The sequence below is a fragment of the Idiotropiscis lumnitzeri genome, chromosome 13 (assembly GCF_059441095.1).
Source record: "Idiotropiscis lumnitzeri isolate Australia: NSW breed Sydney's pygmy pipehorse chromosome 13, RoL_Ilum_1.0, whole genome shotgun sequence".
NCBI classification, from domain to species: domain Eukaryota; kingdom Metazoa; phylum Chordata; class Actinopteri; order Syngnathiformes; family Syngnathidae; genus Idiotropiscis; species Idiotropiscis lumnitzeri.
In genome coordinates, this window is record NC_142403.1 from 13,946,900 (window position 1) to 13,971,128 (window position 24,229).

At 42.1% G+C, this 24,229-nt stretch overlaps 2 protein-coding genes across 4 annotated transcripts; one reads left to right on the plus strand and one right to left on the minus strand.

Annotated features, from left to right (window-relative positions):
* Positions 1–287: 287 nt before the first annotated feature.
* npl (N-acetylneuraminate pyruvate lyase (dihydrodipicolinate synthase)) lies at positions 288–7,813 on the minus strand. The gene is made up of 12 exons (XM_088312598.1): positions 7,677–7,813; positions 7,322–7,411; positions 6,110–6,183; positions 4,857–4,944; positions 4,462–4,519; positions 3,906–3,981; positions 3,716–3,808; positions 3,291–3,436; positions 3,170–3,216; positions 2,446–2,530; positions 1,975–2,014; positions 288–1,551 (listed from the first exon to the last, which is right to left on the minus strand). The coding sequence occupies exons 2-12, from the start codon at positions 7,390–7,392 to the stop codon at positions 1,406–1,408; spliced, it is 924 nt and encodes a 307-aa protein (XP_088168724.1). The 5' UTR covers positions 7,393–7,411; positions 7,677–7,813; the 3' UTR covers positions 288–1,405.
* A 221-nt stretch (positions 7,814–8,034) lies between these two features.
* Positions 8,035–22,221, plus strand: edem3 (ER degradation enhancer, mannosidase alpha-like 3). 3 transcript variants are annotated; one of them, XM_088312595.1, is made up of 21 exons: positions 8,035–8,967; positions 9,050–9,095; positions 9,498–9,598; positions 9,979–10,018; positions 10,230–10,342; positions 11,459–11,612; positions 11,718–11,852; positions 12,023–12,128; positions 12,251–12,348; positions 13,337–13,462; positions 13,546–13,629; positions 14,446–14,529; positions 14,634–14,758; positions 15,034–15,205; positions 15,279–15,433; positions 15,622–15,766; positions 16,272–16,463; positions 16,581–16,746; positions 18,211–18,396; positions 18,689–18,736; positions 20,061–22,221. In XM_088312595.1, exons 1-21 carry the CDS (start codon positions 8,879–8,881, stop codon positions 20,336–20,338), a joined length of 2,643 nt encoding a protein of 880 aa, XP_088168721.1. In that variant the 5' UTR covers positions 8,035–8,878; the 3' UTR covers positions 20,339–22,221. The 3 variants fall into 3 exon arrangements, with proteins under 3 accessions (XP_088168721.1, XP_088168722.1, XP_088168723.1); XM_088312596.1 differs by having other exon boundaries at positions 18,689–18,703; XM_088312597.1 differs by lacking the exon at positions 18,689–18,736.
* Positions 22,222–24,229: the final 2,008 nt, after the last annotated feature.

Genomic DNA, 24,229 nt, shown 5'->3' on the forward strand with positions numbered 1-24,229 from the left:
ATAATATAATATAGCGCCCCCTAGTGGTGAGAAATGTCTTCTTTTTTTCATGTTTTGACGTCGTGTGGAGAATGTTGACGGGATCCTACTGAAATGTTATCAGCAAATTCTGATGCTTTGCAGTCAGAACAAAATTTGCTGTAGTTGCAGATATTTTGTATGACATATTCATTTATTTTGTGTCTTACCAACTAGAGCTAAATAGGACTTATTAGAATCTACAGAAAATGCAAGAGTAAAGTTAATGGGTGGAAAGGCGGTGTGTACAAGTAAAAGACCATTTACCATTTAAATGGAGTAAATTTTATTTGTATAGCCGTTACTAACAAAATAAACTCAATTGCGTTCAAACACATGATCCAAACACAACAGCGGGCAAGGAAAAATTCAAAATCCATTTTTGGGTAGAAAGAGGGGACCACAGATGAGGCTCTAAATATTCATTAAAAGTGTGCCAGTACGCCAATGTGGCCAGGGCTTTAAAGGCCCTTTATAGTTGCTCACAGCTCTAGTTACAGTAGCTAGATATCAAGGACATTGAATAAAGCACAAACGACTTTCCAGAGCTGCTGGTTCCCTGTGTCAGGGTCGCCGGTCAGCGAGGAGGGGGGTGGACCCAAAATGCGAGGAAGCAGGGATAAGGGTAACTTAAAGGGAATTTATTTAACAAAACAAAACCAAAAGGCAAACAAGGTACTAGGACAAACTAACGTGGCAGGGTGCAAAATAACAAAGTCGAACTAAACAGAACAAAAACCGAGGAACAAAGACAGTGACAAAAACTAGGGACAAGAGCGGGAGCGGGAGCGGGAGCGGGATCTGGGAGCGGGAGCGGGAGCGGGAGCGGGATCTGGGAGCGGTCGTGACAGTCCAAACGGAGCAATGTTCCGACACTGAGTAGTCGGCATGGGGTGGTTAAATAGTCAAGAAATAGGAGTGCAAATGGGCATCAGGTGTGTGAGGTTAATGGGGAGCAGGTGCGTGGCTGGTGGGGACGGAGTGCTGAGGGGAAACGCCCCTACTCAGCTGACAGAAACCAAAAACAACAACAAAAGGCATGGGAGACGCGAAAACAACAACAAACCCCTGGCATGACCGACACGGGTCATGACACACTGACAAAAATGCGCATCCTTCCAAATGGGTAACAGGGGGAAGCGTTGTCACGTTTATACAGGCAGCAAATTTGACATAAATGGATGACTCATGACCGTACATTTTAAGAGATGACCAAATAAAATCACATGATATACTGCAACAGACAATTGAAACATAAAATTGCAATTAATAAAGTAAAAGAAGTAATCCCTTGATTATTCCAATAACGGTGTGAGTGAAAAAGGAAGGTTTCTGTGACGACAGATACAGTGAATAAACGTTGAGTGGTAGGAGTGCTGCGATGACATCATTGCATGGAGAAGAGCTGCTGGTACTTCTGCTTGATGGACACGGCATGACTTTGAGGACATGGCATGACCGGGAGGCGTGGAGGGCCCAGCTGTAGGCCTGACACCTCGTTCATGAGCTGCTTGTTCACGCCTAGGTCGAATCCTGACAACCACAAAGAAAAATGGTTAAGTACTAATAATTTGTGATTGTACTTAAGTACATTTTTCAGATATCAGTACAGTCAACCTCTATATTTTTTTTTCTTTTTTTTGGGGCGGGGTATCCTCCGTTATTCCCCGAAAAACTCTTTCTTTGAATTGTTCACAGATCATAGTCATGCCGAAAATCTAAATATTGCTTTGGCGCCATCTGGTGGCATCCCGGTGCCAAGCGACGACTTTGAACTGAGGGATGGTGCTTCGTTTAAGCAAGGCATCGCCTTGTCATATCGAAAAAGTGATTTGCCCCCACCTTGGGGCACCGAGATGCAATTACTTGTTAGCGCGCTGGAAACTTATTTGAACACCAAGCATAAAATGTCTCTTCCTCTACTTTACTGTGAATAAAAAAAGAAAACAAACTCACCAAATTTAACAGCATGTTGGATGAGCTCTTGCATCTTGAACTGCCCGAAAGGAATAAGACAATAGGAAAAAGAGATTAGCATCTATCAATGGAAAGCTCTTGCAGGGGTCCCAGTCCCCCCTAAAAATACTTTTTTTTTGTTACACACTTGTAATGAATAAAAATAGCACCATGTTGCATAAAAACAAAAGAACGTAAAGAAACGTGTTTAATAAAGCGTAATTACTGCATATACCCTTAGTATTCATGTGTTGGAAGTGTGCCTTTATGGGGCGTGGCCTAGTCTGTGATGTCAGGAGCTGGAGTCAGGTTGGCATTATTGTTCAGTGGCTGGATGCGAGTAGTGGCCTACAGCAGCTGTATGCACATTCTTTCATTTGGCATATTTGTGTTTGACTGTTGAAAGTGCATCGGTGTCATGAACGGAAAAAGAAAAAAAATCTATAAAAAAAAAACATGCTCAAACTGTACCTGAAGGGTCCTGGCCTGCACAAGGTTGCCCCTCTCAAACTCGGACAACAGTTTGTTCATGTGCCTTCCCAGGTAGTTGTATGTGCTACAAGTAGAGTAGGGTGAATTAGGGCTGAACAATTCATTGAATCCAAATAGACGTCGCAAAGTAGTAAAATGCCATTTTCACAATATTTGCATCTCAAATCCATCCATTATCTGAACCGCTTCTCCTCACGAGGGTTGCGAGGGGTGCTTGAGCCGATCCCAGCGGTCAACCGGCAGTAGGCGGGGGACACGCTGAACTGGTTGCCAGCCATTCACAGGGCACACGTAGACAAACAACCATCCACGCTCATACTCATACCTAGGGGCATTTTAGAGTGTTCAATCAACCTGCCATGCATGTTTTTGGAATGTGGGAGGAAACCGGAGTGCCCGGAGAAAACCCACACAGGCACGGGGAGAACATGAAAACTCCACACGGGAAGGCCGGAGCCGGAATCGAACCCACGTCCTCCGTATTGTGAGGCCTAAAAGTTGAGGTCATTAAAAATTTTCGAGGATAAAAAAAACAAAAAAACATTTCCTGAATGGTGCCATTCATCTTGTTAGACAACAGCAAAAAAATTCTAGAAGTTGCATATGTGCGATTAACATTTAAGTTCACCTGAAAATTTTCTAGTTGATCCTAAATTTCTCAGGACATCCGAATATCGCGAGTAGCGCATGGAGTAAAGCTAACCTGCCAATGGCTCCGTGAGCTCCCAACGCGAGGGCTGCCAACAGTTGCTACGTGAAAGGACAAGAGAAGATTAGCTAGAAAGGAGGCAGAGGTGTGGTCCTGCAGTGTGAGCGCAGCCGACCTCGTCCACGCCGTACAGGACGGACCAGTGGGGCTGAATGCGGCTCACGCACTGGCCCAAGTCCATCAGATCGCTCCCAGAGAATTTCACTCCTCGGAAGGAGGGAATGAACGTCTCGATGCCTTCCAGCAAGTCGCTTGCTGGCACTTAAAGAAGTTCCAAGGCGACATGTTATGGAAAATTGACTCAAGTACAAATTGGATTTGTGCCAAATCACCCCCCCAAAAAAATGCCATACGGAATTGAAATATTTTCAGCAAAAAGGGGCGTGGCCATCTTCCTTTGAGCCCTTATATCTCAGGAACTAAATCGGTCAAGCTTCACAAATCAGGTATTTTATTTAATTGTACATGTTAAGTTCCTCGTAAAAACCTGCTATGATGAACTTTTTGTGAGAATCCTCCACGCAACACAAAAAGACTCACCATTAACACCAGTAAGAGCCGGAAGGTGATAGTAGTAGAAGGGCACAGTGGAGGCCACGTCGGCAACCTTCTGCAGGTATGCCCTCACTGACTCTGAGAAGGGAAACGTTGCAACGCGCGTCTTGGTTTCTCTTCTACTTTTCACGTTCACCCAACCGACTGCATTTCCTCCGCTTCCATCCGCACTTACCCGCAGAACGAGGTTTGAAAAAGGAAGGCGCGATGACCGCTATCCCGTGAGCCCCGATCTCCACTGCATGGCGAGCCTGAACGAAGCATCAAAAGCACTGACCGATATTTACAACACTAAATCCGAGCCTTCTGTGATATTGTATGTTGTAAAAAAAAAATATATACAATATTGACGTGTACAATGTAAAAAATTAAACAGTTTTGTTTTGCTTCATTTCAGCGGACATTGCGCTGCTCCTTCTGATGTATGCCGTCAGGAGATATACCTTCACTCCTCAGTAAGGCAGAGGAATACGAGTCATTCTCCGCAGAGGAAAAAGAAAATATGCCTGTGAGTATTGTTCTTTGCTATTTCATCGTCAATGCTCGCTATGCTAATAGTAACGACCGGAAAACTTCATTCGTCCCCAGTACAAGTCACCTATCCAATCATATGCGCCAAAGAGGCCTCATCTAACAGTTGCCCAGGAGTTGAGAGTGAATTATTTGCCATTGTTGTATTTCTTTTAGGCGTGGAAAGTGTGCAGTTGTGATGAACACTGATAAGAACTCACAAGCTCTTGGGAATCTTTGAGACTGGTGCAGCCAACGTGCACAATCACCTGTTCCATTCTGTACAAAAAAAAAAAAAAGAAGACGTAGTTAAGGACGAGTTAAGCACTTTTGCTTCAATATGTGTATCGTATTTAATCGAGAGGATCAGTGAAATTGTGAAACTAAATAAGGTGTGGCTTTCATAGAATTTTTTCAAAAGGGGAACTCAAGGGAAACAATTGCCCAGCACCAAATACCAGGAAAAATGACGGCTGTGTCCAAGAGAAAAAAATCCGGAGTAATTCTGTTGCTCTGTTGCCGAAATGTTGTTGCTCCATTTGAGGGAAATTGAATATAATAATCCCTCTTTCACTCTCGGAATGTTTTGAACTCCTGCATCCATGCTGAGACTTACTTTCCCTTGGCTTTCCGACACCAGTCCTCCGCCACCAACTTCCTCTCGGCAACGCTGAGAGACATGCCCTCTCCGGTAGTGCCATTCACTGCGAGCAAATACGTTATTTATTTGTTTATAACGCCTTGAGAACATCTTAATCGGTAAAAAGTGATTGGGATAGCTAGAGAGACAGAGAATCAAACATTGCGATCAACAAATACAGGAAACAGAAAAAAAAAAGCAAGACAAATTGATGATGTGCGGTGAACCGTCAGTAGTTTAAAGCATCTGCTTTTCCACTAGGGGGCGCTCTAAGATTAATTAAGAGTCAACTAGAGATGCGTAGTAACAAAAGCTACATTTGCTCAATGATATTTAATGACGTAAATTTTCGAATAGCTACTCGTCAGGGTAGTTTTAATGCAGCACACAGTTTTTACTTTTACTTGAGTATTTTTGTTGAGTAAAAGTGCTCCAACAAGGATTTATTGTCGCTCACGCAATCTCCGGCGCTGATTCACAAGAGAGACGTGTCATGTGACTGCGGCCTCAAATTGACTGTTTATGTAAAACGCAACAGAAATCTATAGTGACCTTACAGACGGGCGCCAGCTCACCCGTGGAAAAAAAAAATAAAGAAAATGAATGGATGGACGACGAATAAGAAAAGCTACTGTATGTCAAGTGATTTTCAGCTGACGATTTAACATTCATGCAACATTTAAAAAAAAAAAAAATAAATCAGCAATTTCTCACCAGTAATTCATTAGCATTTTTTCACTGAAAACTTGAATCAAGTGATACGATAGAGGGACTGCAGAATTTGACCCACAAGAAAATGATGAGTTTGTCTTGTTCAGGGCAGGATATTTGATTTCAACATCCCAGCTAATGTTTGCAGTTGGGCAGTGGCGGGTTATGCATTTGGTACGTTCAGAGGAGACCCACTCGACTTCATCCGCCTCCTGAGACCGCCATATATCACAATGCAGTTTTATTCATAAAAATACAAGCGGTGCCGCCACATTAACCTTGAATATAACTTACGTAAGTTACTTTACTGAAGGTGATGATGGTTTCTACGATTGTGACGTGATAGTGGTGGGATTAAAAAAGTGGACTAATTCTAATTCTCCACTGAGGTACAAAATGCACATTTGTCCGCGAAAACGAATTTGACAAACTACAAAAACGGGTTATGCAAATCTGGTTAGGCAGAGCTGTGACATACCAGACAGGAACTGAAAGGAACAATTTATGTGTAAACTTACCAAAAATGCTAGTTACACCTTGCTTCTCTTTCAAGTAGTCAATATAAGGTCCAATCTCTGATAGGTTGACCTCACTGTTATGGGAAAACACATGCAGCCGCCCCAACATTTGGCAGAAGATGGCACCATTTTGCAAATACAAGTGGGTGACAAATTAACAGGGTCACCTCATCTGCTATTTTGAGTCAATCTCACCGAAAGCACACGAGACCAACTTCCCCCTTAGCCTGCAAATGTCAGTGCTGACATTCTCTTTCTAGACTTGCTGATTCATCTTTTTTTCCACCCACCCTGTTGTTTTGTCACCCGACTGTATCTTACCATGATAGATACAAAGTGGCTCAAAAGTCACTTAACACTTCCGTTTTCTATTTGGTTTCATGTGCATTTGAAAGCTTTAGACTTGCACCCTTGCTCATGATTCGCCAATCAACAGTGGAGCACCATCGCTTTTATTTATTTTCTGTTTTTTTTTTTTAAAGCAGATGGAGAAAATTTATGGCTGCCACACAAGTCCAACATGTACAACAATTTAAAGTATTTCTAGCAAGTTTCTCAAAACAGGACCTGTTCTTTAAAGATAAAAGTCGGCCACATACTTCTACTACTGATGAAACTCCTTGAGCGGGTGATCTCAAAAAGCCAGGATAGTCGATCCTGAGACATGGGCAAGGGCATCGGCGTGTCTGGCCCATTTTGGGGGTAAAAGATCCAAGTACCCCAAATATTGGAAAGAGCGTTCAAGAATTTATTTACTGTATAGCCTTTTTTAACAAGCTAGAGAAGTGTTAAAATGATACTGTATATTTTATTAAAAAATAAAAAACAGTGCATTCCTTTTGCTTCAAAAACAGGTGAATCCATCAGCACCAGCCAAGCAGCGCAACATGAAATTTAACGTGCTGCTGACTGGATGACCAATATCAATGAAACCATATTCTGAATGTGTGTGTGTTTTTTTTTTTGGGGGGGGGGGCAGTAAAATGCAAAACCCCAAATGTCCCCTGCCGACCATATGCCCCCCTGTAGAATGTGCTCCAAAATTATCAGCACCCCTAAATTTCTCATCCTAGAATCCCCCTTGGGCATGGACACGATTTGTTTACAAAAACTACCAAAAACTCAACTGCCAAAAGTTGATGGCTGCGAAAACGGGAAGTGGATTGTGACTTTTGAGGCACCATATATATCATTTTAATTTTAAATGCCTACCCTTGAGAGGTGAATGGAGTGAATGTGGCTGCAACCAGACCAGTCAATTTCTTCTCAGTAGATTGATCCATAACTGACAGTCCACGTTCACTTGCAAAACAAACAGGAAATGAAATGTAAAATACTATACAATTACCAAAAAAAACACGATTTTATACAGCTATTTTTTAAATAACTATATATTTGTATGCAAATGTAAAAGGTTGCTGTATCTAACATACACACACGAATTGTCTGAAAGAATAGTTGACTTCAAAGGCCTTTCGCAACCTAAGCGAACGTGTCTTTTTGCAGTACGCGATCGAAAAGTGTAAAAAAGAAAATTCATTTCTCCCAAGTGCCAGCTACTGCCTACCTGTTGCAACTCGTCCTTTCCCCTGCGAGTGTGAGTCAAGTAGTGCACTTCAGAGGAAATCGACTGTGGATTATGATCATGTTTTAATGTTTACTCGGGAGTTTGTTGATGCGCGATTCTTTCACGTGAACGCATCAAGTGAACGCAAAGCTTTGTGGGAATTGTAGTTTTGACTCCTAAAAATAAAAAAAAAACCACGGTCCAAACGTTCACTATAATACGATTGTGAGCTGGTTACTACATATAATGTATATATTTAATAACACATAATTCAATTAAAATTTCTTCTTTAAAGATTTGCCTTGAAAGATGTTCACGATTTCACCCTTCGGCTGAACACACCTTTCAGGAAGCGGATGTTGACGAACCTTTTTAAAATGGCAGCAGCTTGTTAACCCAAAGGGGGTAAAAAGCAGCGGAAGACGACTTGTTCGAAATCAAATTTCTTGCTCCACCTCAACGGACTTGAAACCTAATACCACTGATGTCCTCATTTCACCCAATGGAATATTTTTTAATGGTTTTCCTGTGACATTTGATTTTGCCGTCGTTGCAGTGTGTTAGCATACCGGCCAGCGATAAGCTAACTTGGGCTAATGAAACCCTGGCAAGTGCACGACTCTTGGGACTGCGATGACGAAGCCAGTTAGTAACGATCTGGCAATTATTAACATTTACGATCGACTGGTTGGTCGCGGACTGTTGGAAGCGCAATGGAGAACTCCTTGGCAAGGACTGCGCTTGTTTGTCCTTGTTTAATAAATGTGGAGTGGGCCTTTTGAATATTACTGTACACAACAAGTCAACAACCTTTGGTTTCGTGTGTGTGTGTGCGTGTGTCTGGTACAGTAAGTGACAGTGGGTTTCAGTTGCTTCCCAGGCAAGTTGACACTGCCAGATATTCTACAATTATTTAAGAAATTGCCAAATCAAATCATATGAGTATTTTCACTACGTGTCACACATCCTGCTTCCAGTAGATCCGGGTGACAGCATGGAAACGCAAACAAGTGTGGCTTGTAAACAGTGAAATGGCACATATGCAACTTTGTTGTTATTCATTTACTGACAAACGAGATGGCGTGCACAGGGCAGACTTCACTGTGTAGTTATTAGCCGCTATTGTGAGACTTTTGTAGCAAAATGCCCAGTGAATAATCGAGTCAAGTGAAGTTGAATACATTGCAGCACATCTGTCCACAATGCCATCGGTACTGTTCGTCTTGATGCCGCTGGCGGCGTTATGTAGCCTGGGATGTGCCATGTCACGGGAGGAGAAGCTCAAGTTGAGGTGAGTGCAAGGAAAAGTATGATTTTAATCAATGCTTAACATCGTATCGACAACTCTCCAATCTTTTCTTGATTCGCAAAAGGAATCAAGTGGTAGAGATGTTTGACCACGCGTACCAGAATTACATGGTAAGTAACCGCTTGTTTTAATTTCTCAGATGTCAAAACAAACATTCCCATCTCAGTCCAACTGTTGCCATCAGGAGAGATTACTTAATTTACGAGTGACCTGATTTATGAGTTATTCGAGATTTTTTTTGTACTGTCAAACTAAACAAAGAAACTACACCTTTATCTGTTTAAAATAACCACATAATTTTGCATTGACATGGGCTGAGAAGTAGCCTCACTTCTGCGGTGTTGTAACACGTTAATAAATGTGTATTTGGACACAAAAAGTACAGCAACATATCGACAGACAATGTAACAATACCCACGGGCATATATTCCTATTCTTCTGTGAAAAACAAATGCATGACAAAAAAAGACGAATCAAGGTGTCAGATGATTGTCATTGTCCATTTTCTCAAGGATCATGCTTACCCAGCTGACGAGCTCATGCCCCTAACATGCAGAGGGAGAGTACGTGGACGGGAACCTAGTCGGGGCGATGTGGACGATGCGCTCGGAAAGTAAGTACTGAAGAATATAAATATAGAATTGGAAAATAATCTAGGCACGTAGGCATGTATTTTAGATTTTTTTGGGGGGGTTTTCAAGAAAATACAGATTACTATGCATTATCATTTGATTAATCTTACTCACCCCGCATTAGTGCACGTTTTATGACATTTTATTTCATGTGCTGTGTTTGCAGGACTCGTGTTACACACCCTCAGGCACTTAAAAAGCATATTTATGAACATTTTATTTAAATCCTAATACAACTTAAGCATGACTCTAATTACTGTAGAATGTTTGCAAACCCATGCTAATGTGTGAGTACATGCCAGCTGTGCATTTTAGTATTTCACTGCATGTCCTTTGATGGGTAAACGCTTATCTCCTGTAGGTTCTCGTTGACCCTCATAGACACTCTGGATACTCTTGTGGTAAGCACAAGTTTTATATTTCTCTGGGATAAAATTACACAAAAATGGATTATGTTTCATCTGTTCTTTTTAGGACATATATGCGTCTGTATTGCCTAATAAATACTCTTAGTTCCCAATTTTTTTTGCACCACGTACCGAACAGTGGCCAATATGTCTGTGCTGGTGCCTTTTCTTTCTATCACCAAGTATTATTTCATTTTTCCACCAGCTTTTGAACAAGACAGTGGAGTTCGAGGCTGCGGTCAGGAAAGTCCTGTCGGACGTCAGGTTGGACAACGACATTGTGGTGTCGGTATTTGAAACCAACATTCGAGTCCTCGGGTAAGCAAAGTGGTCCTTTCACAGCATGTGTTTTCTTACTCGTGTGCAGCTGTAAAACTTGTCGTTTGGATTTGAAATGTATCGTTCGTGACATGAGTCCTCATATTAATGTCGTAATAATGTATTTACAAACATTCACCAGTGTAACAATTTTACATTTGACCACCTTTTCAAACTCTGCGCATGATATTTCGTAGTCGTAGTATTTAGTAGTGTGTGCGTGCATGCATTCCGTGCGTGTTTGTGTGTGTGTGTGTGCATTACGTCATCTCTTCTTTTTCTGCACTGAGTTACCGGTAGTGATGGGAAAATGAAGCTTCAAATCTGCTTCATGAACCAGTTGTAGTATTTTTGGACTCCAGTAGATGGCACTCTCGCGTTCAACATTGGGCTGAAAGCACACCAACTTGCCATTTTTGAAACCCTTTATTTAACCCAACAGTGCCATCTAGAGGACTCAAAAATACAACCACTGGTTCATGAAGCAAATTGGAAGCTTCGTTTTCCCATCACTAGTTACCGGTAATCTGTGTCATCTTTTTTGACGCTCTTTGTAGTGGGGTTACTGTGGCCAAGATTTAGATGAATCCCCAGCTGTTTGTCATGGCTGCAACGTCATATAGGTGTTAAATTCCGGTCCTCATCAGCAAACTCTGAAGGAGCCTGATAATAATCCTGATCATCAGATGTCATGTGTGTTGCTGCGGGAAGAGATGTAAAAAAACGCTCCTCGAAGACCAGAGTTGAACACATTTAGGTGCTGAGACGAGGTGTGATTTAATCAAAAAGAGATCCAATGCTGCCATCTGCTGGCCCTAGTAAATTGTTTACTTTCTGTTCAAACCAGAAATGGCCTAGACTTTTACCCCTGTCATTCGCATAAAAAAAATAATAAACATACTTGATAATTGACCTGGCGCTCCTTGTTAGGATTCCAGTTGACGGCATTTCACGTCAACGGTGCTCAGTGTTAAAAAATCAGCTAAGAAAAAATAGATGGTCCTTTTTTTTTTGAGGGAACAGATAAAGCGCATGTCTCGTCATTTCAATGAGGAAATTCATAAATCGTAGTACTGCTGTGGCATTTTTTTCTCATGTTTCATTTCCGCTGTTCAGTGGTCTGCTGGGCGGTCACTCCATGGCCGTGATGTTGAAGGAAGAAGGTCACCACATGCGGTGGTACCAGAACGAGCTGCTGCACATGGCCAAAGACTTGGGCCTCCGACTGCTGCCAGCATTCAACACCAGCAGTGGCCTTCCTTACCCAAGGGTGAGAAACGCCTTCCTTTTATTTTTTGGTTTTTAAATTCAGGCAGCACTTACAGAAGAGGCAACCATTTGAGGAAACAAGATGTTAAGATTGTTTTTTTCACAGGTGAACTTGAAGTACGGCGTCAGGGGTCCCGAAACTCGGACGGGCACAGAAACGGACACCTGTACAGCATGTGCGGGAACCATGATCCTGGAATTTGCCGCCTTAAGTCGCTTCACTGGGGATCCTGTGTTTGAGGTTGGACCCATCGCATGTCTTTAAAAGATAAAGTCAATTTCGCTTAACACTAGTCAACAATGCAAAATAGCACAGACGGGCTAATGAACACATGTAAGACGATTTAAAAATACTCACAGGCACATGTGGTTTACTTTCTGCGAGCAACAAAATCATTCTCACACTTCTAGGCCCATGCTCGAAGAGCGTTGGACTTTCTTTGGGAGAAGAGGCAGAGGAACAGCAATCTGGTGGGAACCACCATCAACATCCACTCAGGAGAGTGGATCCGCAGAGGTAAGAGGAGCACCCGCTCGTCGATCAGGCCGAGAGATGGGAAGATAACTTTGTGCAAAGGCTAAGATAATTTCGTTTGTGCCAATGACTCACATCAAGATGGATGCCTGCTTTGTTTCTAGATAGTGGAGTTGGAGCCGGAATTGACTCGTACTATGAATATCTCCTCAAGGCCTACGTTCTTCTGGGAGATGAGCAGTTTCTTCAGCGCTTCAATATTGTGAGCATGCATAACATAAACAAACTGTTACATTTACGCAGTTGTTTAGCAACCTGAGAACGCACAGGAGAAGTCAGTGTATTGTACGTTTTTAATGTTTTCTAGTTTGCGTGCTTACCTTGCTGTCGTTTGTTTCTAGATGCTATTTTTGGAAATTAGGTACTTAGGGGAGGGGGAAGGCATTAATTTATACAATTTTTTGGGGAGATAATTGTAAAAAAAAAAAAAAAATTCCTGCGGAAATTTTAAATGGGACTAAAAGTGGCATGTGTTGAACATTTTGAAGTTGGAATGTTTTGAGTCAACCAAATAGGATGTGGAAATTACACGTTACTTTGAAATTTTGAAAAAAAAAATTGTATTAGGGTTAAATGGGACAGTTTGAAGTTGGAATGGTTTGAATGGGTCTCGAAAATGTAGAAATGGGGGATCAAAAGTAAAAGATTTTTACTTTTAGTTTGAAAATGTCTGAATAATTTGCTCGGGGGATTAATTGAATAGTTTAAAGTTGTTAATTGTTTAAATGGGGCAAAATAGGTCAAAATTGGGGGGGAACAACCCTGAAATATCTTTTAGCTTTTATTTAGAAATTTCTACCCACATTTTATGGATAAGCTGAACAGTATGAAACGGGAGGAAGTGACCACGCTCTGCTGCGTAAAGCGAAAACCTGGCACTATTTGACAAACACCCTCTCAAAAAGTTTGTAATTTACTTATCAATGCCACAAAATGGCAGAAAAGCACTTTTTCTCATTAGACAAGGCTACGGCTTGATAGGATATTATGGATGAAATGAGATCATTATAGTTTCTATCGTTTGTTTCTCCTAAAGGGGAAAGGGAGTTGTCTTCTTTTTCCAAAGCAAACAATGCGCCCGTTGTCATAATTGTGGCATGACCAGTTCTTGAGCATTTATGTCGTCCTCGTTTTGTGTAAATTGTCCTTATTATTGAAGCAAATTAATGTTGCTTTCTCATCCTACTCAGCACTATGCATCCATAATGAAGTACATAAGCCAGCCTCCCCTGCTGTTGGACGTGCACATCCACAAACCTCTGCTTCCCGCTCGCACCTGGATGGACTCCCTGCTGGCTTTCTTCCCTGGCCTGCAGGTCACATTGGGTCATGCGGAATGGACGTTTTATTGATTTTATTAATTTTGCCATTTCATTCATTGTTTCCTTTCACTTTCCAGGTGTTGAAGGGAGACATCCGTCCAGCCATTGAAACTCATGAAATGTTGTATCAAGTTACCAAAAAACACAACTTCCTACCAGAGGTAACCCGTCTGACTTAAATGCTGAGTTGCGTCCATATTGGACTTGAAAGTTCATCCGCAGTCGATGCAAAAGCTTGTGCTCGTTACTTTGTGAATACGAACGCGACAACGGTTACCAAGAATTGTCAAATGCGATCAACATCAACTAACTCGTGAAGTTCATGAAACTAAAATAATGGAAATCGACACACCTTTTTGAAGACACATCAAGTAATAGGCAGATGTTTTGGGTGCTGGTAGGTGCTTTTGCGGGAACAATACAGTTGGTGTTGATTCATGTATTGACATTGCAATCGCGTCGGCACAATAAGCACATTTTGTTTGCCAAATAGCGGAGTTGCTCAAGTCATTTTGGGGAAAATGTGGCAAAATAAAATAGATACAATATAAATAAATTAAAAAAAGAAAGAAACTTTATGCTTTATAACCATAATGACTGAAACCTGCACATAAATATTTTTTTTTTTCAGAAAAAAAAAAACTGGGGTTAATTCAGTTGCTTTTGGAGCGTTTGACTTTTCTTATTTACCTTCCCTAATTTTCAAGCGTCTTTTTGGAGCACATCTTTGATGTCACACTTAATTAAACATCAGTATTTATTTCAATGCATGCCTGTGTTTATCCTCCTTTCAAAAGCAGTGCGTTCATTCCATTTTTGCTCAATGTAACAATCAAATGCATTAGCAGCTTTGCAAGACGACGAGTCCGAATTCCACTTACAATAGCCCCGAAGTCCTCATGTGTCCACATCCGTCTATTAAAGCTCAACTCAGAATGTTGCAATGGTGCACTGACTCTCTCCTTTCGTCTCCGCAGGCCTTCACTACTGATTTCAGGGTACACTGGGCCCAGCATCCTCTGAGGCCAGAGTTTGCCGAGAGCACCTATTTCCTTTATAAGGTAAAAAAAAAAAAGTCTTCATACTTTCAACGTACAGAAAAATTGTCATCATTTATGATATTGTAACGGACGCTAAACTAATCGAAAATGTTCTCCTGCTGCAGGCCACAGGAGACCCGTACTATCTAGAAGCGGGTCGCACCATAATGGACAACCTCAATCGCTTTGCCCGGGTCCCGTGCGGGTTCGCTGCCATGAAGGATGTGCGGACCGGCAGCCACGAGGATCGGTGAGAAGCGATAGCGATGAGTGCATCGTGTATTTGGAGGTTGTTAAAAAAAAAAAGAAAAAAAGATGACTAATTGTTGGTGATGTAATTTCATTAATTTATTTTAACTCACTTTGTCATCTTCTGGTGGATATAAAAAGCCTCCCCAATGGCGCTTGATTTCAGGACTATCCAATCAGACATTTTTCATATCATTTTATCATTTCCTGACTCGTTTCAACCAATCCTTTTTCAAAAGACAAATCATTTATTTCAATGATGTTCTCTCCTCATAGGATGGACTCTTTCTTCCTCGCCGAGATGTTCAAGTACCTTTTCTTGCTTTTCGCTGACCCGGAAGACCTCCGCTTCGACGTGGAGGACTACATCTTCACAACCGAAGCACATCTGCTGCCTCTGTCGCTCTCCACAGCGCCTCACGCTTCATCTGGTCTCCCAAATCGAACGGTAATGGTCCCCACGAGAGGTAGCGAGACGCTTTCAAGCACTCGATGTTCTAACCCGAGGCTGTTTGCTCAAGATTCCGCAGTTGGAGCAGGAGCTGGACGACTCCAACTTTGATTGGACCTGCCCCAACACGCGTCTCCTCTTCCCTGATCCGGCCTTCCCACGTAACCTGCGGGAACCCATTCGGAGCGCCGTGGACAAGAGCTGCCCGCGTCCTGCTCCTTACAGGTAATTATTTCCAGATGCAATGTGAACCGTGGCTAATGAGTTTATCCAAATTACAAATCGTCACTTGGTCGATATTTTAGAACTGTCGCAAGATTAATATTAGACGTTGCGAGCGAATTTTCAATAGGATTTTGAAAAATGGAACTATAAAGACTTGACTGTACTGCATTTAACTTTCATCCAATCAGAGAGCCCGGCATGGGAGCCCCTCCTCTGAGAGCCCAGGACTTCATGGCGAACAACCCGGAACATCTGGAGCTGCTGAGGAGGATGGGCGTCAGCCTCATCCACCTGAAGGATGGCAGGGTGCAGCTGGTTCAGCACGCCACGCAGGTACACAATGAAATGCGGCTTTGAAGATTCTTCCGGTAGTTCTGTGAGGCGACTAACCTTGAGTCACTGTAAATGCAATGTTTTAAGAAGAGAATGGTGAATAATATGAAGTGACATTTTGTAAAAAAAACAGACATTTGAATTTCAAGTTCCCTTACTCACAGATTTTTGCAATTCTTGGCAGGGATCGGTCTTAATCACCCACAAATAGTTCCTTTAATCTACATACTGAAGTATTTGTGTGTTGAATGTGCACCTTTAAGGGGTGTGGCCTAGTATATGTTGTGATGACCTGGCTTGGTCTATGCGTATCTCCTTGAGGGTTTTTTGATTTTCCTTTCGTGCATCTGACCGTTTGCTCGAAGAACATTGGCCTGAAAAAACCTTGATGGCTCACAAAATGTTTCACTTCACCGGTGACACCTTACAAGTTGGGGCACTCAAAGCCAATATGTTCATTCACTCGGTGCTTTTCTCTTTGTCGCGTGGCCTCCTTCACATGTAGGCGGTGAGCCCCATAGCGGCGGAGGATGGCGTCCGCTTCATGCAGGAGATGATGGAGCTTTCCAGCCAGCAGCAGAAGGAGCAGCTGCCTCCTCGAGCCATTCAGATCGTCTCTCATCCGTTCTTCGGCCGCGTGGTGCTGACCGCCGGCCCGGCACAGTTCGGCACGGATTTGTCCAAAAGCTCCACGGGGGTGAGCTGCTGGGGAAAAAAATGCATCCGTTGATTCCAAACATTTCCAGCACTAAATTAGATTTGACACGAACCTGATCCTTTCGCCTTGAGTTGAATAACTTTCTCCTGTGCGCAGGTTCGAGGCTTTGTCACCGTCGCCGAGCCGTACAGCGGCTGCAGCGAGATGACCAACGGCGAGTATGTGCGGGGCCACATCGCTCTGCTGCAAAGGGGCCAGTGCATGTTCGCAGAGAAGGCGCGGCACATCCAGAAGGCCGGCGCCATCGGAGGCATCGTCGTCGGTGAGTGCGCGGGGCCGACCGGGACGCCACGGGGAAGATGAACCTGTTAATGCGATTAGCTGCCCATTAAATGGATTACATCCAAGGCAGACAGTCAGATAAGTCGTACGTGATGAGCTGTTAATTGGGTTTCTCCTGTGTTGTACTTGTAGAACCTTATTTTCCACAACAGCAACCACCACTTCCAGCAGCCTTGTTGGTATGACAAGAAATTATGAAACATCAATTAATCTCACAGAATTGGTACTAAATTTGAAAAAAAAAAATCTATACATATTTGATAATCAATAGGATAATGGGGTGTAAGAATTCTAAATGAGGTTTGTAAGTGCCTATAACTGCCACAAGATGGCAGCAAAGCACTGAATAAGAAGACTGGTATTCTATTTGGAAGTTGTTAAATGTCTTCTATAACAACACTGGCAAAGAATAATCAGCGAACTATCGACACCATGCATCTAATGCAGGCGTGGGCAAACTACGGCCCGGGGGCCACATGTGGCCTGTTAAACGTTTTAATCCGGCCCGCCGAACTTGTAAAAAATTCAATGAATAAACATTGTCAATGTTTTATTTTTTTTTTAAATACTGTGGTTTTTCAAAGACATGTGTATATTGTTGTAATGCTTTTGTTCACTTTCATTTCAAATTAAATGTATTTTTTTTCTCCGATGCGGTGAGGTTACCAAAACACTCCATCCATCTGCTCCTATTCCGGTCCCTCTGTCAAATTTTAGAACTCATTGTGGCCCGCCGATCAAAAAGTTTGCCCACCCCTGATCTAACGTGTACACGACCATGAACTCATGTTACGGAATATTTTTTTGAGGAGTTAATTTGGCATACACAAACGAACCACCATGCCACGATGGCCGAGTGGTCTAAGGCGCCGCGTTCCGGACCCAGTCTCCCCAGGAGGCCTGGGTTCGAATCTCGTGGCTGCCAGGACGGCCGAGTGGTCTAAGGCGCCGCGTTCAGGACCCAGTCTCCCCAGGATGCCTGGGTTCGAATCTCGAATTTCCCCATTGTGGGACTAATAAAGGCATTATTATTATTATTATTATCACATGAGGCTCCTCGATGGTCGTTTTATGGCGATTGATTGACTGTAGTCATCTAAATTTCCAAACGCAATTGTAATTTCATTACATATTTTCTCCCAGTAACAATAATAGATTACAGTTAGACATTTTGTAATTAGATTACATAATCTCGTTACATGTAGTTCGTCACTCCCCGACCCTGTTCATTCGTATGAGCATCGTCACGGACAAACATATTCGCACTAGCACTACCGTACGCAAAAGGAACAAATCATGTTCCCCAACAAATTATTGCAAAAAGACAAATCTGAGAATGCCGAATCGCAAATATGCAGCAATGCACGCCAAAACATATCCGGGCTGAATAACTCAAAAAATATTCCCAATGCTTCAAAAAGTATCTAATTTCCTTGTCTGACAGACGACAACGAGGGAAGCAGCAGCGACACGGCGCCTCTCTTCCAGATGGCCGGCGACGGCCGCAACACGGACGACATCACCCTGCCCCTCCTCTTCCTCTTCCACAAGGAGGGCAACATCCTGCTGGAGGCGCTCAAGGAGTACAAGGAGGTGGAGGTGCTGCTCAGCGACAAAGCCAGAGACCGAGGTGGGTGCCGCCGCCGCCGCCGTCCCACGTCACCCTTTTCTTAGTTTGCGTCTCCGTGATGGCTCATCAAGCGCCGCTCGTCTTCATCACGCCTAACCTTATTGGCTTCGTGAATTAAAGATGAGGCTTCGCCGTTCCCGGCAATTTTCACTCACTCCCAAGCCACCGGCTGTGGTTACGTCACTTTATCAATATGAGCCAACATTCCCTCCCCTCTGCTCGCTCATTTGCCTTCTCCTCTTTTTCCTCCCCCCCATCATGCCTGACCCGGTCTCATTTTGTGGACAAACAGCTGCCATATTCAAAGGTAAACCTCTTCCTGGAAGTCTGTTTGAGGGCAGTAAGTATTCCTCTCTGCTTTTCTTTCAGCTACTTGGCTCACATCGTCTCATTTCTACAGTACAGTGAACCTCGGTTTATTGCTGGCGATGCATTACAGAGCCACTCGACCCGAGTTAGCTGCATCATACCTTTTAGAAAATGAATATTGAAATGCATCTTTTGAAGTATTGTATATCGTTTCGTGCTCTTTCTCTGTCAAAAAAGAGACAAATAATAGCGCGTGCTCGCTACAAGCTGACACATAAAACAAATGAGAAACAGCACGTATCATTTCTTCTCACGAAAGTCAGCTAGCTTAATGCTAACATGCGCAGTGTCGCCTTGTGATACGTGTGAACCTACTTGCGTTTTTATAAACTTGCCGTTTGCATTTTGTTGAATTAAAACACTTTACCCTGTCTGCTATTTTAATGTTAACAGTGACAGACGCCTTAGATGGGCTAAGTAATAGTATTGTTGTAATCGTGTTATAAGCAATGGACACGAGAACATAAATGACGGACGACGAAGCAACACACAAACGATGACAGTACTTGAATATATTCTTTATCCTCTGCATAGAACGACTATTACTAAGAATTGGCTATATGCAGCATGCCTATTATACTGCCCCCATGTGGTCAATGTGTGGCCTCCAGAAGGAGCAGCACAATGTCCATTGAACTGAAGGAAATGCGGCATAAAACATTCTATTTAATTCTCATGACTGTATGTTTTTGCTGTAAAAACGAATCCGAAAAATCCATATCAGAGTGACTGTGCAAACTGTAATTTTGCGGGGGGTTCACTGTAACGCTATTTCCTCCACCACCAGACTGCTCCCAGCCCACACATTTCCAATTTTCTTTCCGCTTGGCTTCACTTAACATTTCACAATTCACACTTTTTACTCGCTTTTATTTGTTTCACACTAATCACTGGTTCACAAGTCGCAAGTCTGGACACAGTAGCGCTATTGGACATCATTACACGAGTACCGTACCACAGGGGGGTTGTTGATGAACAACTTCTTAACGTTATACAAAGAAATGGAGGGTCGTCTAACCCTTCTAGTTCAGTTTATTCTGATGTATTTATAGAAATCACACTTCAGGGGGAATATGAATCCAGCTAGGTTCTCCACACATTTTGGCTTTTTTTTTTTCCATTCGGCTGTTTCTCTCGCTCAGCAATTGTGAGAGGGGGAGAAAGATTTCATCCTGTGACTCATCACGGGCGTGCATCGTGCTGCTCTGAGCTGGCAGCCTCTTTGTGAAGACCGTTCTATTTTTGCGCGATTACATTTTGTGGCATTTCTACCCACCGCTCCCCTTCTTTTTCAGGCGCCGACATCCAAGAGGCGGAGGAGGACTGCCAAACCGAGGCCATCTCGCCGACGGGATCCGAGTCGGAGGCGCCGCAGCCGGAAGACGGAGACACCGCTCCGGCCGAATGTGAGGATGTCAGGCCGGTGGAGGCTGACGCACCGAAAGAAGACTCTAGGGAGGAAGAGAAGCGTGAGCTTGAAGCGGACGGTGCCGGGCAATCGGTTGACCAGCTGCTGGCCGACTGGCGGGACGACCTGGAGGCCTTCCGGCAGATGGAAAAAGACGAGCTTTGACGCGGTCAGTCAAACGGTGAACTAACACCGGTGTGTCCGCGACCTCATCTGCGGACAGTACGCAGTGCCAAGGCGAAGGCGGCCACACCGGGCATCGGCGGACCACGATAGAGGCATCTCAAACCTGCTTGATGAGAGAGCAAGGCACTTACCTTGGGTTGCAAAATTCCGAGACTTTTAAAAGTTGGAAACTTTCCATGGTAATTAATGGAGGAGTTGTCAGTTTTGAAATCAAGATTTTAATGTTACAACACTTCACTAATCCGTGCCGGTGTTTCTGTTTGGTCGTATTATGCCCAGTTGTAAGCAAAAGAAGATTTTCAAAAATGTCCCTGCCATGGCAAATGATTGACACCTTGTGACTCCTCAATTTACGGGAATAAACAGGAATACATCAGAAATGTACAAAATTAAAGGTTGGCTCTTTTCTGCCAGCCCAATGAAGATTGATTTGACGGGAAAAGCCGTCAATGGCAGTGAATGACTTTTAATATCGAACTTAATGTCTGCTAATGACAAAACTGATCATTTATTCTTTAATATATCTGTTAATTAAATTACCCTTAATGCCCATAAATTCCCATGTAAAGTTTCCAATTCGGAAAATTCCCAAAATTCAATTCCTATGGAAATTTCCCTGAAAATTTCCACCCCTTTGCAACCCGATTCTTACCTCACTGTGTCTGACTTTTCTCAACCAGAAATGATTATTATCAAGGAGACCGATTTTATTTTTGTGCATCTAGACCAGTGTTTCCCAACTAAGCAGCGCACACTTCTCACAGAAAGTTCTGGATATCCGGTACAATATCGCCTCGAAGACCAATATCCTGAGGAAATTTACATTTAGCAAAAAAAAACCACGGCCCGCCACCAAACAAAAATGTCACGAAAGAGGCATGTCTCTACTCGAACTTATTCCGTGTTAAATTTGAGCCTATTTAGTTGAACAAAAAAACTATTATTGTGGTACGACTGTCAACAGATGGATGCACGCTAATTGTACAGCCTGCCATCTAGTGGAGGAGTATTTAATTGCGCCGCCCGCCACTACAAGTCACTGGCGTAGATAGCTGAACAGATGAGGTCAAATAATGTTCTTCGATAATCAAATCAATACTTCCTGTTATTTGTCGTTCATCATTCTCTGGCTATTAAGTTGAAATTGGATAATTTGCCGCAGTGTGGTTGGGAATCATTGATCTAGACCTCCGCCAATCAGTGAATTTTGTCAGTGCGTTTTATTCTGTGAAAAATTAAAGAAAAAGAAAGGCATCAGTCCACAAAGTTCCATGGAAATGAAGAGTTTTCTTTATTGTATTTGATTAATTTAATTAACATCAGCTCCTTTGGGGCAGTAATTGTTTGTGCTGGTGTCCTCTATGCATTTCAGTCTTTATGGTGGCGGGGGAAAGTGTCGCCCAGCTAATTCAATCATCAGTGGATTTTTATTTAATTAAAAAGTGATTTGAATTCCGTGTGCAACATGAAGTGTGGAGTGGGAAGCGGGTGAATCCTGCGTCATCGGCTGCCACTTTGAAGGTTCTCCGAATGAGGCTTGATGAGAAACCAAACATCACGACCCATCCCTGTATGAAGTCACCTCATATTGTGAGGCAAAGCTTTGAATTGGGGGCTTTTGTGGGAAATTGCCAGATTAACTCAAAAATTTGCTACAGTTCACGTCATCACGTTTTCCGTGTTTACTGATTGCTGCTGCAGATTTACCTATTTGCAGCGGGGTTTTTTTCTTTCAATATTTAAAAGTATATATTTTTGATGTGGGGATGATCCCTGATTTTTGTGAAAAATAATTACGATTTATCAGGTTTTTTTTTTTAAGTAAAAAAGTTTAATGTACATAAAAATTCCCTATAATGGACGCCAATTGTACGTGTATTTTCTCTTCGCGGCCAGCGACCACATCCGGCTCCCCCGCGAATAGCAGGGGTGTTTTGTAAAAAGTAAAATGTTCTGCATGTAATTCATGCGTTTATTATAAGTGTTAAGAGACCTCCCCGCAAAATTTTATTTTATTCATTATATATTATTTAAATCAATCGGCCATCGCAATTTTATTCTGCCAAATATTCAAATCACCATTGGGCTGAAAAAAAAATCCACATTGGTTGTGCACTTGTTATTACTGTGTATTTTTCTACAATGCAATCCTGTTGTATGCTATTTGTTTTGCTTCTCAAAAACGTTTTTAAAAAAGATTTTTTGAGAGGGCTGGAATGGATTAATTGTAATTCCATTCATTTCAATGTGGAACGTTGATTTGAGAGCAAACTTTGGGCACGGAACAAATTGAACACGACTGTGTCCTAAATTTTGTGAGGTGTGTATAATTCAGTGTTTATTGACTGAAATAACAAGGAAGCTGTTGAGTGATTTTGGACTTGTGCCTGTTACCAATCAAGCCGCAGCTATGTGTCACGCCCGTGTTGGCCACCGAGGGGCGCTACACTAACAAAATTAAGAGCAAGAAGATGATAAATGCCGATTAACTGAATAAAAGTGGAGACTTTTAAGGACTGCCTTGGTTCTGTTTGAACATGAAAATCTGCATGAAAGATGTCAATGTCAATCAGGTGTTTTTGCGCTAGTTGTAAAACTATTTGTTTCCACTTTGTGGGTTTACAATGAATTCTGATATTTGAGCTATGTACTATACGGCAACCAATCTTTCTTATCGATCCACCAATGTGTGTTTGACGATAATTAAATTAACATGGATGCATAGATCACAAAAAATTATTTTAATTTAACCCCATGATGGAAATTCAGGACATTTTTCATTTATCTTGTTTTTTTTTCGCAAAGTAATATTGTTTTAAAGGAGAACTAAACGCAAACATTTTCTTTGCAAGAATACGTTTGAATGTATCCCAACTAGTGTAATGCGAGCCTGAAGGCAGTTATGACATCAATTTCAGTCGACGGCAGAGGGCGAGATTGAATTTACCAGGTAAACTGTTATTACAGAACTGCAATATTAATCAATATACTTTGCTTAGACTACTATTATGCAGGGATTAATATTTATTTTACTTTTTCCATGGAATTTGTTTTTAAATGTCTTGTTCACATGGCATACACATAGGATGCTATTTTTTAGTATCTTCAAAATGTGTATTTTTTTTTCAAATGTTTTACGACAATTTATAATAAATTTTTGTGAATTTTTTAATTGAACATGTGGTCCAAACGGTTGGTTAAAAAAGTGCTGGAAAAGTCGCAGAAAGCAAGTAAGTCACTGTCACATCATGATTGAAATCGGCTGCCTCTTCAAAGATTAATGCTGTATACATTATAAATACACGACCTTTAAAGGCGTGAGCAGTTGAGGGGTGGGGGGCTGATATATTCCAGTAGCTCATTTTGTTGGATTACTTTCCCTGCTGGGATAGAGAAGAAAGACAAAGTACAGAATACTTAAGTCCAAGTACAGATATTGGTGTTAAGAAATGTTTTTATTTTGAGTCTGTACGAAGACAATCAGTCTGCATTCATGAAACCTACAAAAATATGATTCACACATTCACTGTTGAAATGCAAAAATTCTGAGGATTTGAATTGAATGGGTACTTGAACTAGTAACTGATTATCAAAAATAATCAATATATTTTTTAATCTTTTTTGGGGGTTGCGAAATCCTTGCATCTCTACGCACACATTCAGAACATTTCCTCCGCTCTTTGGCCCACAAATAGCAAAAATCTGCATATAATTCAGACTTCTTTTTTAAAACAATTTTTAAAAATGCCCATCATCAGTTAATTTGAATTCTCCATGAAAAACAAGAGGGCGTAAACCTGATTATTCGTCCCTGTCAAAATAATTCAAAAAATTATTGGAGAAAAAAGTGGGAGGGGGGGTAATCATCCA

Excerpts from the sequence above, each read along its gene's own strand:
- edem3 (XM_088312595.1), top strand. The coding sequence starts at position 8,879 with ATGCCATCGGTACTGTTCGTCTTGATGCCGCTGGCGGCGTTATGTAGC. Across the intron at positions 12,349-13,336 it reads TTCTTCAGCGCTTCAATATT|CACTATGCATCCATAATGAA; the intron begins GTGAGCATGCAT and ends CATCCTACTCAG. Across the intron at positions 16,747-18,210 it reads CATCGGAGGCATCGTCGTCG|ACGACAACGAGGGAAGCAGC; the intron begins GTGAGTGCGCGG and ends CTTGTCTGACAG.
- npl (XM_088312598.1), bottom strand. The coding sequence starts at position 7,392 with ATGGATCAATCTACTGAGAAGAAATTGACTGGTCTGGTTGCAGCCACA. Across the intron at positions 6,184-7,321 it reads ACTCCATTCACCTCTCAAGG|TGAGGTCAACCTATCAGAGA; the intron begins GTAGGCATTTAA and ends TTCCCATAACAG. Across the intron at positions 3,809-3,905 it reads TTTCAAACCTCGTTCTGCGG|AGTCAGTGAGGGCATACCTG; the intron begins GTAAGTGCGGAT and ends TTCCCTTCTCAG.